The sequence below is a fragment of the Malus domestica genome, chromosome 13 (genome assembly GCF_042453785.1).
Source record: "Malus domestica chromosome 13, GDT2T_hap1".
Classification (NCBI taxonomy): domain Eukaryota; kingdom Viridiplantae; phylum Streptophyta; class Magnoliopsida; order Rosales; family Rosaceae; genus Malus; species Malus domestica.
In genome coordinates, this window is record NC_091673.1 from 33,967,714 (window position 1) to 33,981,700 (window position 13,987).

At 38.0% G+C, this 13,987-nt stretch overlaps 1 protein-coding gene and 1 long non-coding RNA gene across 2 annotated transcripts; one reads left to right on the top strand and one right to left on the bottom strand.

Annotated features, from left to right (window-relative positions):
- Nucleotides 1-491: 491 nt before the first annotated feature.
- LOC103404102 (uncharacterized) lies at nt 492-5,160 on the bottom strand. The gene is made up of 10 exons (XM_008342959.4): nt 4,618-5,160; nt 3,373-3,440; nt 3,064-3,134; nt 2,578-2,856; nt 2,204-2,367; nt 2,051-2,106; nt 1,890-1,942; nt 1,654-1,774; nt 888-985; nt 492-744 (listed from the first exon to the last, which is right to left on the bottom strand). The coding sequence occupies exons 1-10, from the start codon at nt 4,935-4,937 to the stop codon at nt 673-675; spliced, it is 1,302 nt and encodes a 433-aa protein (XP_008341181.1). The 5' UTR covers nt 4,938-5,160; the 3' UTR covers nt 492-672.
- Nucleotides 5,161-6,088: 928 nt separating this feature from the next.
- LOC139190328 (uncharacterized) lies at nt 6,089-7,370 on the top strand. The gene is made up of 2 exons (XR_011574476.1): nt 6,089-6,978; nt 7,076-7,370. It is a non-coding gene; the product is annotated as an uncharacterized lncRNA (long non-coding RNA).
- Nucleotides 7,371-13,987: the final 6,617 nt, after the last annotated feature.

A 13,987-nucleotide genomic window follows, 5' to 3' on the forward strand; every position in this document is an offset into this window, starting at 1 on the left:
TATATAACACCAATGTCTACGTTTTCTTCCACATACAGCTACGCTTTCCAACTCCCTTAAAATCTTAGTTGTAAACATCTCCTAAATCCCAAGATTTATATGCCAACCGTACAAAATTCCAACTTCTCCTAGAGCATCTACTCTAGTTTCTTATCCAACACGCTGTGATTTTCTGACTTTCAGGAATTGTCTCTGTTGTCTGAAGGGTTCATTTGATAAGCATTTTCGCTCTGAGTTTTTCATTTTTTGTGTTAGAGGTTGAGGGAAATACATGGGAGAAATGAGGGATGTAGAAGAAATTGCACAAAATCAATCCCTCTTCTTCATCCATTGTTTTACCCATATACTTTCCTAATATCTCGAGCACCCAAAAATTGAAAACTAAAAACAAAATGGTAATCAAACAGACCTTAAGGTGGAGAGCCTCACGTTAGAAGACCTTGTACATGCGTTCACGTAGGAGCTGACAATTCGGAACTGGCTTGAAAACATAGTGAAAAATTACACATCTCTGCATTTACATTTGACGTCAAATATACATCACATTACCTTCAAGGTGGGCAATGTACCTGATAAGCTTTATAAATGATAAAAATTACAATAAAGTAGCAGTCTAATCCGTTGTTGAATCGCCAATCAGAAAAAAATAAAAAATAAAAACTTCTACAAGCCTTAGAGAAGGAAGGAATCTATGATATGGAAAACCACATCCGCACCATCAGAATTCAACCAATAGCTCTTCACCTGTATGTATGAGGGAGTAGATATATGTAAGAAAAAGAAAACACAGAACACAACACGCTTCTTTACGAGACTATGTTGTTACTAGTTACTAGTACATCTAATTGGGAACTTTACGAGTATTAATGCAGCCAACCAAAACTTGCCTGAATAGTATTATGAGCAATGTATCGTTGTGTACTTTTTTGAAAGCTGACATCCACACGTTCCCAAGGTATCTGAGTAAGACCTCTAATCATCTCCTCTACACACAATAAAGGACAAACGCTATTTAAAACTGAAAGTAAACTTTGAATATATGAAAATCATAATAAGAAACAAGATCACGAGGTCAATAATAAGGGACACAGAGAAAATACTTGTAACAGCCATAAAATGCATGCTGGAAAGGAAAATTAATATGTATTCGGTGATGAATACATATAATAAGAAACAATACTCTGTGCTTCCCCTGACGACCACTCCTCTTTTTCCCTTATCCAAATAACCGCCAACCCACACTATTACTTTCCAACACCTTTCTCTCTCCAATCCATAAAAGTAGCCAGTATGTTTTTTTGGTTGTAATCGTAACAGAACACACATAATAAATGATCTGCAGATCACCAACTATGATGCATATAGATAGTGTGTCCAACACATTTACGGAATGTTCAAGAAGTATCTATATGTGCTGACTGCTGACATAACATGAAGAGTATTTACATAACACACCAATTGCTAACAAGATCAACTTTTAAAGCACCGAGTCCACACAAATTGAAAACGTATGTCCTTATAACATTGGTGGAAAGAAATAAACTTAGGATTGAACTAGTCCCCACTCATCCCTCATCACCATTTGGGCCAAAGCTCAGGTCGTAATTTTTTTTCCAATAGTTACGCACAACTCAGAAGATAAGTTTGACAAACCTTCCAAGTCTATTTTTACGTCATGAGCAGATGAAGAAGCTTTCATATGAATATCATCAAAAGTTTCTCGCTTGATATATACGATATGTGGATATCTCTCATCGGTTACAAGTAGATTGGACTGCAAATAAGAATTGGAAGGCAAAAAAACAGAAAAAAAAAATGGAGTGAGTTTGGAACCATAACAGATAGGCACACCCTGAATAGGCAATTGAAGAGAAAACAAGAAGACTTACCTTTGGAAGTTCATCTTGACGCCGGATTGATGATGTTCTCCATCCAACCATATCTTGAAACTAAGTCAACATAAACAAGTTTCAACTGGTTCCAAAGTGAAAATACACAAATATACCATATAATCAAATTTTGATAGCAAAATAAACAGGAAAAAGGATACGATCATAATTTGCATTAGCATATGCTACACGGCGCTTAAATGCACGCAAAGCCGATCTGCACAGGCAAGAAAAAGATATATTACCATCTACAAAATTATTATAATTCAATCTTTTGGGAAATCATGGAGAATTATGGACATACTAATACTAACATGAATTTTAGGTCATCACAGTCATTAACCATTCGAAGAAGAAGAGGAGGTCTGCCATCATCATCGTCTGTTAGGAAGAGATGCTTCCCAGATCTCCCAACAATAAAGTGTGCAGTTTGAGAAGCTCTTCTCTCGAGAAAAGGAAGACCACAGAGAAATGGGAGCTGCGGAAACAAAGTTAAAAAATTCACGTTCACAAGATTCCTCCCATATTTTCTTACAAGATTCTCTAATGTAGAATGAAAGTAATAAAAGGAATTCTTCAATTCGCAGCTACTTTTCATCACTGCATTCTATATAGTCATCATATGTGCGTGTAAATTGCTCAATTTTGTTTATCCATAGCAAATATGAAGAAAATAAGCATTTCCTACCTGTTTATTTCCCCTTGAACCAAGATGTGGTGTTGCAACCGTTATAAAGTTCATTGCTTCCAGTCCAGCAATTGTACCATGGTGAGGCTGGTCAATGGATTGTGTCAACTTATTTGTATGCCCTTCAATTAAGCAATTACCATTTTGACCTGAGGGTTCTGATTTTGGAAAAGGTTCATACAGCCTTCCGACGGCATACCTTGCAACCAACCCCCCTAAGGAATGAGCCACAAAAGATATTTTCCGCACCTCAGACCTCCTTCTGACAACAGCTAATACCTGCATTGCTTTTAGCTCTGGAATTTAAGATTTGCCCAAAGTTTGAAATAAATAACTTTATAATATTGAGATTTATCTTTGCAGTTCTCTTATACACTGGTGAGTACCATAAGCATTTTATTATGGTTCAAAAAATGCCCACTTTAGTATCATAAACCAAGACATGCTATGCTAAAATATGCGGACTAATATGCCATTACCAAATACCTCTTCAGCTAGCCTCTCACCCATCAAGTCAACACCGTCAAATGTCAGTCTTGAAGAGTTACATTCACTACCTGCTGGGAAAATTCTAAGTCAGACAGATCATGTATTTTGGAAATAATATGATTCCTAAAGTAAATTTGCAGCAAACAAGGAGGAGCTTGCATATTTACAAGTTTTAATCACTAACAGATCCTCCCCAATTAAATAAATTTTACAAATTGGAAATATACTAAGATACTTAGTTACTTAGTGAATAAGACTCTTCGGCGCACTTGTAAGAAAAAATCACAAGTGAAAAGAAGCACTCACGGTGCACAATTACTTTATCAGGAAGCTTTTTCACAAACTGATCTGCGGCGTATCTCCAGTCTGAAGCACTGAAATCATGGAAAAAGAATTTCACATGACATGCAAAAAAAAAAAGGTTTACAAAATGACAGAAAATATTAGTCAGGGAAAGACAAAAATAAGAATTTAGGCCTCGTTTGGTCACTAGGATTGAATTGGAATAGATAACTCACTATATTCAAGGTATATTGAAGGTAGAGGTTAATGATTTTTCATTTTGAGGGCATTAGACATGAAGAAAACTTATCCCTCCTAATCCTACCATTTTGGTTAATGATTGGAATGGAGAAGTTTTCTTAATAAGTAATCCACCTACATTCAAGTTGGACACAATTCATTCATTTCTTCCTTCAAACATACCTTCAATACTGTGGGTTATCCATTCCAATCAAGTTCTAGACACCAAGCGAGGCCTTAAAATGAGAATATCTTCAATTAAATAGAGACTGATATTTGAAGAGAAGTCTGTCAAAAGCTCAAACATAGGAAGAATAACTATTTGAAACCACAGATAGGCACACAAAGTACGGGCACAAAAATTATTTAAGGGATGCGATTCAACTCTTGTTCATCTGTACATCCTCTTTGAGGGCAGGTTTGAGCGCTACACCGTTTTATGTAGTGTTTGTTTTTATGCAAGGCTCTACTTATGTTAAACCAATGAGATTCCCAAAGAGGCAATGCAGAGGGGTGTAAATGATCTAAATCAAGCTAAGTATTGGGATGATTAGGCATGGCTTGACTGAATTATGCTGGAGTCAAGCTCGGGTTGAGCATTGCTTTCCGAGGTTGAGCTTGGTTTCCTTTGTATATAGGACGAGACAATCCTGAGCTCATCTTGGCTTGGTTTGGACACGAGAAAACAACGATTCTTACAAGTCAAGCTCAATTGAATTATCCGTCACTCAAGTCAAAGTCAAGTGATCTCAACCTGATGAAACTTGAACTGCCTATACAAAGTTGAGATTGATTTTAACAAGCTCAATATTTTGTTCGATTTTGGCGTATCTCTTTTGTGAGTTGAGCACAATACGAACCCAAGTTTCTGTATCGGTCTAGCCTAGTCAATAACATAAATAAATCATCTTGCCATTAGATTTACCACAAATCCACTTCTCTACTATATATGGCAGCTCAATATTATCACATAATGTTACACTATAATTCTACACATGCATTTATTGAAAAATTGGGAAGAAGAGGTACCTGCCGATGATTCCATTGACCATTATGACTAGATGTTCCGGCACGCCACTGCCCTTGGGGTCGGCGGCAAATACATCTTTGCCGCCGCTATCGATCTCCACCTTTATCCCCTGGTGATCGGGGTCACGGACGCATCCTCCGGTGACAAATCGGCGGAGCAAGTCCATCCGGGTCCGAGTGATAAACAACCCACGCTCGGAGGAGCTAAAACTTAGGTGGTTGCTGGAGCACAGGGGCTCGAAAGAGCAGTGCTTTCGGGTCGGGTCGGCGGTGCGGAGGACGGGGATTGCGGAATTGAGCGGAGAATTGGCGGCGATCATGTGTTTTTAGAGAGAGAGAGAGAGAGAGAGAGATTTGGGGTTTGATAAAGTGTTTGAGTAAAGTTACGACAGATTTTGAGATGAGCAGGGAAACGGAAGCTGCTGTCGAATGAATGAATCATGAATGTAGGCGCCGCGGGGAGATCACCGGAATTTTTTTGGCGGTTTTCTATCATTTGTGTCTGTCTCTTTTACGTTTTTTCATTTTGTTTTCTTGCTAATATCTTGACACGTTTTATCTAGATATATAAAGGCAGAAGATTAGTTTGGTGAAGCATTGGATAACCCCTAAAATACCCTTACTTAATGACTGCGTAAATCAAGGATTTAATACCAAAAGAAGGATAAAGAGGTAATAACATTAACTACAGAATTTGGAACCTAATGGAAAGTGAAAAGGAAGACAGTTGCCAGTTTAGTTATCAGTTCTACTCCAACTTCCCACGATCGAAACCAGAGAACAGTTTAACGATTCCCACGATGAAACCAGAGAGTAGTTTAATGATTCCCACGATCTGAGTTCAGTTGAAGGTTCAACAATAACTGCCCACATACCACCGCCATATACAGATGAATAATCGAAAAGATCCCAATTTTGAAACCAGATTTCTGGACGTCGTCTTGGAGCCCATCCTCTTCACACCTTTGATCTCGGACACCCACTTTCAGGAGCCCAATCTCCTGGCTGTTGCTCATCTTCCCTTCTCTTTTCTGATCACCATATTTAAGTCAGTTTTCCATTTTGTGCAAATCCCTAACCCCAACTTTCCTTACCATTTAGCTTTTGATTTCAACTTTTGATTCAAGATTTTTTCCAATTGTAGTTTTTTTATTTGGTCCCATCATCTTCACACTTTTTATTTTCTATCTTTCCTTATGTGTCCTTAGTAGATTCCATCACTCTTGCTCTCTCAAAGATTGCACTCAGGCAAAACACGCACTCACTCAAAGACAATCTGGTAACCATTTTCTTTTTATATGATACTGTCTTAAAGATTTTTTGTATTTTCCTTGGTTTTTGGGGGGGTTTGTTCGAGTTCTCGAGGGATTTCAAGTTTTTGGGTTGATGATTGAATGTGGAGCTTAATGTGTATTTTTTTTGTGGCATTTTTTATGGAGGTAATTTCTTGGTGGGTTTTGTGTTTACTGTAGTCAATTTTGGGTTTTGTAGATTGAGACAGCAAGACTGAAACTCGAAGACGAACAAGCAGAGGAGGAGGTCGGTGAAGAAAAGAGAAGCAAAAGTAAAAGGAAAAAAACATGAGTTATTTTTTTATTATTCTCCCTTATGAAGAGCAATTTTTGGATTTTTTTTAATTAGTGTTTGATGGGAGGTTCAACACTAACCAATTGCTCACCACCAATATTTAGAGATGAGTAATCGGAAGGCGGCTAAGTTTGGTTTTCAGGAGTTCGTTGTGTGGTTTTAGAAGCATGAGATGAATGAATATGTCCTCTTTGTACATGATATTTTTTTATATCCTGCATCTCTGTTTAATGCCGACTTTGTTTTGATATATTTTTTTTATTGTTAATTTCAGGGTACTACTAGTTTAATGCCGACTCTGATTCCACACTTCAGAAAGGTATGCCTCTAATGTATGATAAATTTTGCCAACTTGCTTCTCTTGATTTGGGTATGACTCCAATCACTTTGTTTTCCAAAGCCATCTTAGCATCAGCATCACCAATTGTAGAACAAAAGCTAATCCAATTGATAATCTTAGCATCTGCTTCACCAATTCACCATCATCTTTTGATTTTGAGTGCCTTTATCTGATAGAGGGCAAGTACATAGTTTTATATCTTTCGTATACAATATTAGTACTGATTTCTTTTGTGAACTAAATACATGCATAATATGTGGTTGGTTTGAACTTTGTTATACATGCACTGATTTCCTTCTCTGCCGAGCATACTACATAATCTTTCCAATTTTCACTAAAATTATCTCACAACTCATTTGCAGGCTATAAGGAACTGGATTTAGAGAGGGCCTACCAAATAGAGATTTCTTTTACAGTAAAACCTATTTCTCTCGGTAATGCTACACTTTCAAATTTGAAAATTTCGTGAGATAATCGCTTGAAGAAAACCTTAATTGATTGTTGATCTTGATTGAAAACTGTTGATTTCAGCAAGCTAACTCTCAAAGAGTTTAAAAAGGAGGAGCATGAGCAGTATGTATATCTTTTTCTTTTTTCTTAATTTTTTATAAATGATTTGGGGGTAAACATTGAACCTTATATCTCCTCCATCCACCAATATCAATTTCCATCTTTGTTCTTCCACTTCCTTTCCACCTCTCTCTGGTACTTTTTAATTTAAAAATGTATCTGTAAATTTTTTTCTGAATTTTATTTGCTTTCTGCAGTGTTTCGAATCTTCCGATTGCATCAGAAATGAATTAATATCTGCACATTTGATTTTTCATTTACTGGCTTTTTTCTGGTAATGGGTTTTATTCATGAACATTCTCATAGCTGCAAATTTGATTAATTGTTTTTTGAACCTTTGGATGTTACCAAGATTTGATTTTTGCTAAAGGATCTATCTAATTACATTGGTTTGTGTTTTTTTTTAGTTGATCTTTCTTTTAATTTAATCATCTTGAAATAAAATTGGAATAACTGCATGTTTTCCTTTCACAGTTTACTTTTGAAGTTTTTGGATAGATTGACTTGACCTTCACATTTCTGTGAATTTTTGCGTTAGTTGGTATGCCTTTCTTCCTTATCATACTACACAAAGTGTGACAGCCCGTCCTAGATATTTTTATCGGTGGTGTGGAATGACTAAAGTACCCCTAGACGTTGTGTAGTAGTGTGGTTTAAGTTTGGGTTTTATACTAAGCTAGTTAGTTTCTCAGTTTTTGGAACTTAAAGTTAGTGGTTTTGTTGTGTTAGTAAACCAAAATTGGACCACACACTTTCACACACCCATACCCTTACCAGTTGATCTTTCTCTCTCCTCCCTCTCTTGAACTTCTTTCCATTTCCGTACGATTGTACGGACAAACTTCAAACCATATCATTTCTTCACGGATCAAGGTTTTGGAAGCCATCTTTGTGTTCCTTGTGAACTCAGGAACACATCCATACCATTTTTAGAACGTGAGAGCTTGTAAAACCCGAGAACCCATAATCTCATATTTGGGTCACTGTTCATGCAGTCGTAAACGTGGACCTTTCAGCGAGTTTTAAGGTCATAGGAAGCCTTAAAACATCTTCACGAAGCTCGGGGAATAACTTTTGAGTGATTTGGACGTCGAGAGGCTCGAGTTCAACGAGTTGCAGTTTTGGCCGGATTATCAAGGTTTCTCCGGCGAGATTCCGTGGATTTTAGAACTTAAAATTGGTAAGGTTTGTTCTACTCGTTGTAAGCTTCATTTTGAGACAAATTTCATGAAGTTTGGTTAAGAAATAAAGAAGATATAAAGGTTTCAATATTTTTCCAGTTTTCGGCGATCGTAGCAGCACCGGCGCCGGACTCCGACGAACCAAGGAAGAAGGAGGAGAATATTCCATCAAAGTTGACGGAATATTCTAACGCCGTCAGGTAATTCTAAAGGTATATGCGGTTTTTTAACAGAATATTCCCTAACACCGTTAGGGAATCCGTTTGTGTGCCAGGCAAGTGCCTGCGCGTGAGCTGCACGTCTGGCCGTGCAATGTATGAGAAGTTATGGTGGTATATGTTTCTAAAAATATGGGGATGTTCTTGAGGTTGAGTAGGTCATGGTGGTATATTAAAATACCCCATTTTAACAATGTATGAGAAGTTACTTCCTAGTTTTATGTATGTACTTTAAATAACGTTTATTTAGTTATTTCGCATATAGGTGAGACCTATTCGGAGGACGAGCGCTATCAATCGAGGTTCGGGGGCTACGACCCTTCGACATATCAGTGAGTGGCCTTTTGGTTTTTCATATATACCTATATATACTTGAGATTTTTCTCAAAAAATAAAATTTAATGATTATACGTTTTGAAATGCCATGCAAAGTATCTGCCTACTTTATTTATGCACTGCATATGTTTATGATTGGTGTTGTGGACGCACAGGTAAAGGCCAGGTAAGTTCATGAATTAAAGATATGAGATTAATTCAGTTATGCGAGATATGATGTGATATATTGAGAGCTTATAAACCTGCACCTCGGTGTTAGTGCTCCCGCCCAGAGTTAGGGCACAGTCATTCATGTGATGTTCACCTCCCCCACCATATGCTCACCTTGGATCCAAGTTAGGTGCACAGGCTTGTTGTACAGACCACATTAGGTGGTTCCGGCTTGTAGGTGACCCGTGATTTATCGCACAACCTTTAAGTGATTGTAGCATTATAGCATATTTATTTTAGACCTAGTCTAGTCGTACAGACCACTTTAGGTGGTTCCGACTCGTGTGTAGAATTTGATATGATTGAGATTGGTTATGAGTTATATACTTAGCCGTACAAGTATTTTAGTTGGATTCGGCTGATATGATATCTAGCATTGATATATTTTAGTTGGATTACTTATGGCATTTCATTGAGATACTTTGGCATGGTATATTCCTATGGATTTTCATCCTGAGCATGATATTTGATATAGCATATATTATATTTCTGGAAAATTATACAGGTTTTACGGCGAGGGGTTCAAACTTTTGAGAAATGAGATGATTTTGAAAAACTTTGTTTATGCCCACTCACACTTTCAGTTTTGTGCCCCTCTAGGTTTTAGGTAGAAGTGCTTTGGTGGCTCACGAGGATTTCGACGGTGGTTCTGACAGAACATCACAAATGTAGGATCACCTTTGGGTGTTATATCTAGTACTTGTTCAGTCGGACAGCACTTAGGCAATTTATGCTCTGATTGTGTATTTCACACTTAATTTCGCACTTGCACCTTATCTTAATTAGTACTGCTAATAGTTGGATTTTTTATTTATTCATATTTCTCTATATCAATTTTGCTTTCGCACTATGCACATTGTTACGTGACTCTCACGTGACGACCAGCATGCTATGATTCAGGTCGGGGTGTGTCATAAAGGGTGATGAACAAATGGGGGGAATTTGTGTCTAAAATTACCTTCTCGATGTTATATGTTTCCTTATTATTGAAGTCATGGTATTCTATAGTTGCAGTTGGTTAGGTGCTTACGATCTTTTGCAGGAAACATCAAATGTATAAACTCTCTGTACCATCAAATGTATAATTAACTTTATATTTTGACTTTCAAGTTGTTTTGTGTTTTGGTACCAATACTTGATGTTTCAGTTGGCACCTCAGTCCTCCCCCTCAATTATTTCAGTTGGCACCTCAGTCATCCCCCTCTTTTTTATCCTACAACTTACTATGTTGTCATGTTTTCTTTTTTCGGGCTCTTTCGAATTTTATAAATCTGATTCAAGTTATTAAAACACATACAATTCATGTTTTTTTATGGTTTTACAGACTCATTGGTTGCAGACCTATTCATCGGTGATCGAAGAAAAGGAAAGGTGGGAAAGTCCATTCTTGCTGTAGAGGTCATGTTGGCAGTGAGCCTTGAAGAAAACGAAAGGTGAGAATAGCAGAACAATTGGCTTTTTTTTCTTTTAGCACCGAGTTATTTCCAAAAATTCCCCTAACCTTAATTACCATTGGCACTTTCGACACTTTCAAAATGTGTTTGCATTTTATGAATGGCCTTCTATGTTATACATGCAAATAGTTATAGTTATCAGAACATCTATCTGATGTTTTCTACCTCATCCAACAGCTTAATTACACTCCCACTATTTTGGTTAGAAGTTAATTAGAAGAGTCTTCATTCCATCGACATCCTTTCCTTTACAATTTATGCTGAAAATTAATTGCAACATGTAATATGAAAGGTTTAGTTGACATGTTAACTTTCAGAAGCATGAGATGATCAACATTAAATGTGCATGATACCTTTTTTTTATCCTACTGGGTTGTCTTCATCTTCAGTGCAAGAGGGTAAACCAATTCCCCAACACCCATTTGGGTCTGCCCTCCAGTAGGAAAGGATAAACTAATTGCTCTCCAGTGTGAGAGGGTAAACCAATTCTCCGACACCCATATGGGTCTGCTCTCCAATGCGATAGGGTAAACCAATTCCTCGACACCCATATGGGTAATCTCTCCAGTACAAGAGGGTAAACTAATTGCTCTTCAGTGCGAAAGGGTAAACTAATTGCTCTCCAGTGTGTGAGGGTAAACTAATTCCCCGACACCCAGCTAGGTAAGCTCTCCAGTGAGAGAAGGCCACATAGCTCAAAAGATTAAATGCTTAAAGACCAACTAGGCAGCGAATGGTCAGAGGGCAACAACCACTTTGCAATCAACAGTTCACTTATTCGTCACTTCATCTTTAGCATCTTCGATCTTGGCAGCTCCATCTACAGCATCTGAGAAATCAAACTCGAGCAGTTTCCTCATTTTTGGCAAGCAACCCAGACGAGGCAACCCAAACCGTGGCCTATGTCGAGCTAGTCCTTACCTTCAGTCAAGCCGGCATAAGCAATGGCCCTTGCCACACTACCTCCTTGGCCCATGCTAAGCCAACTCTTGGCCCCTACTAGCCAACGTGCCGCACCATCCCAACGGTTGCCCCGTGGTAGCACCACCCAAAAAGAAGACAAGGAGAATTAAGTTTTTCTTACATCGGTGCGACGCATAGAAGACAAAGAAATCAAAGGAAGACGGTTCTTTACACAGGCAAGCAAAGAAGAGTGTTAGGGGAGGGGGAACAAATATCCTCTAGTTTTCTCTCCTTCTTGTAAGGACAAATAGTTATCCTTCGAAGTTGATTTAATCCCCTACTTAAGGTAGGCTTAAATAGGCTTTGGATGCGATTTATTTCCCTTTCCTAGAAAAATCTAATTCCAAGTCCAAGTGAGAATCTGCATCAAAACTGGAGTAGACCTGCTGCCCTTTCTTGTGAGCAGCCCAATAGGTGTGGGTGGGGGCATTTGTGAAGTAAAAAATAATCAAGAAAATTATGGAGGCGACACATATACTTTCAGGTGAAAAAGGACAATATTACCCTCAAGGCACACCTGAACTTCTACACGCAAGCAGCAGACAATCATGGCACAATCAAGGTCAAAAGTGATCAAAATATGTATTTGTTCAAAACCTATTTCATCCATCCTCATCAAATCCTCCCCACAAGGTAACCTTCAATTATTCATTCAAAATAGGATTAATTACCTAAATTAATTGATTAATTTCCTAATTAATTAATTAATTATCTAATTAGTTTCCTAATTGATTGCAAGATATTATTTTGACATAATATCTTGCAATTACACAAAAAAAACCACCATATGTGGCTGATTCCCATCTCTCCAAAGGGGGCCGGCCACACCCCTATAAATACCACCTCATTTCTCCAAAAACCTAATTCCAACTCTCTAGCAAAATTCTCCAAAATTCTCTACACTTTTCCCTCAAATTCTAACTTTGGCATCGAAGGTTCTTTGGCAAAAGTCCCCCCCCCCCCAATTCATCGTGGGCATGCGAGGCTTTTGGCCTTGGCCTAAGGTGTTAATTGTTTTGTAGGTGCATTTTCGTCCAAGAAGGAGAAGGCGGAAATTTGCATCCACAATAATGCATACACAATTTATGTAGAATCTAAAATTCGAAAAACGTAAAGTTGGGTCATGCAATGCTCATGCTATCAGGGCTACAAAAATATCGAGATAAAAACCGTTGTTTTGAAAGAACCTGATTGTGTGATAATATTGATGAACTGGTTTGATGCCGAAAACTTCCACATCATATTCCTAAGCGCATCGGTAGGAGCGTGCTGATAACGTGTTGTGGTCTATATTTAACTGACGGGGAAAAGGGGCCGGAGAAAATATAGAGAGAGATGTGTTTGTAAGATTGTATAGAGGATGTGTTATTCCCCGCATTTATTCATTTCATTAGTTTGATATTTTCATTTAGCTTCGTGTTCACCGATGATGGTGCTGCTGTTCATGAAAAAATCAAACATATTATTACATGCACATTCGATAAACCAAACCAACACGTGCGGTAATTTTTGATTGTTTCCGTCGAAGCTGACCCAACAAGCAAGCAAAGATACACATGTTTGTTTGATCCATTCTACCAATTGAAGGCAAGATTTTGCAACTATTTTCACAACCAAGGTATAAAATATCGATGATATCGGAAATATCGGTAGTTCAAAAATACGGAAATTTCGATAGAAATACCGGGATATTATCGATATCGATAAAAATTGAATAAAAACCACGGAAATTGTAAGAAAAACTTGGAAATTTTTATTGAAACTTTGCAGGATGTTTATTTAGTCAATTATTTATTAGTTTATCACAAAAAAATTGGAAGGAAATGCTGTGAACACGGAAAATTCCTGAAACGAAAGAGACAAGAACAACGTGCACAAACAAAATATTTGTATTTGATGATTTTGGGTTACAATCTCTCTCTAATTTGATCCTCTGATTCGATCTCCGTAAGGTGTTGATTGGTGGGTGTTTCGTTGATCCAAGGGCCGTCGAGGCTTGATCTTGGATGAACAGTTGGAAGTTTCTTCAAAGGGCCGTGGGCTTGATCTTTGAAGGTGGATTTGAGCGGATCTTCAAGGGCTTTTGAGCTTGATCTTGAAGGACGGTTGGATGTGTGGATTTGTCGACGTTTGTTGATCCAAAGGGCCGTTGGGGCTTGATCTTGGAAGAACGATGAACGAAGAACACTTTCTTCAAGGGCCGTCGGGGCTTGATCTTGAAGGTGGATGATTGTTGATCCAAAGGGCCGTTGGGGCTTGATCTTGGATGAACGGATGATGAACGATGGTGCTTTCTTCAAGGGCCGTCGGGGCTTGATCTTGAAAGAGCGATGGACGAAGAACGAAGGACGAAGAGAGCTTTCTTGATTCTTCGGGAACCTGGATGCTTGAGAGCTTCGGAGTTTCAGAGCTTCAGAGCTTCAAGGTGTAATATGAATTCGTCTCCTCAAATGAATGAAATTGGCTTATATTTATAGAGTTTTCCAAGGCCTAATTTTGAATATAATATCC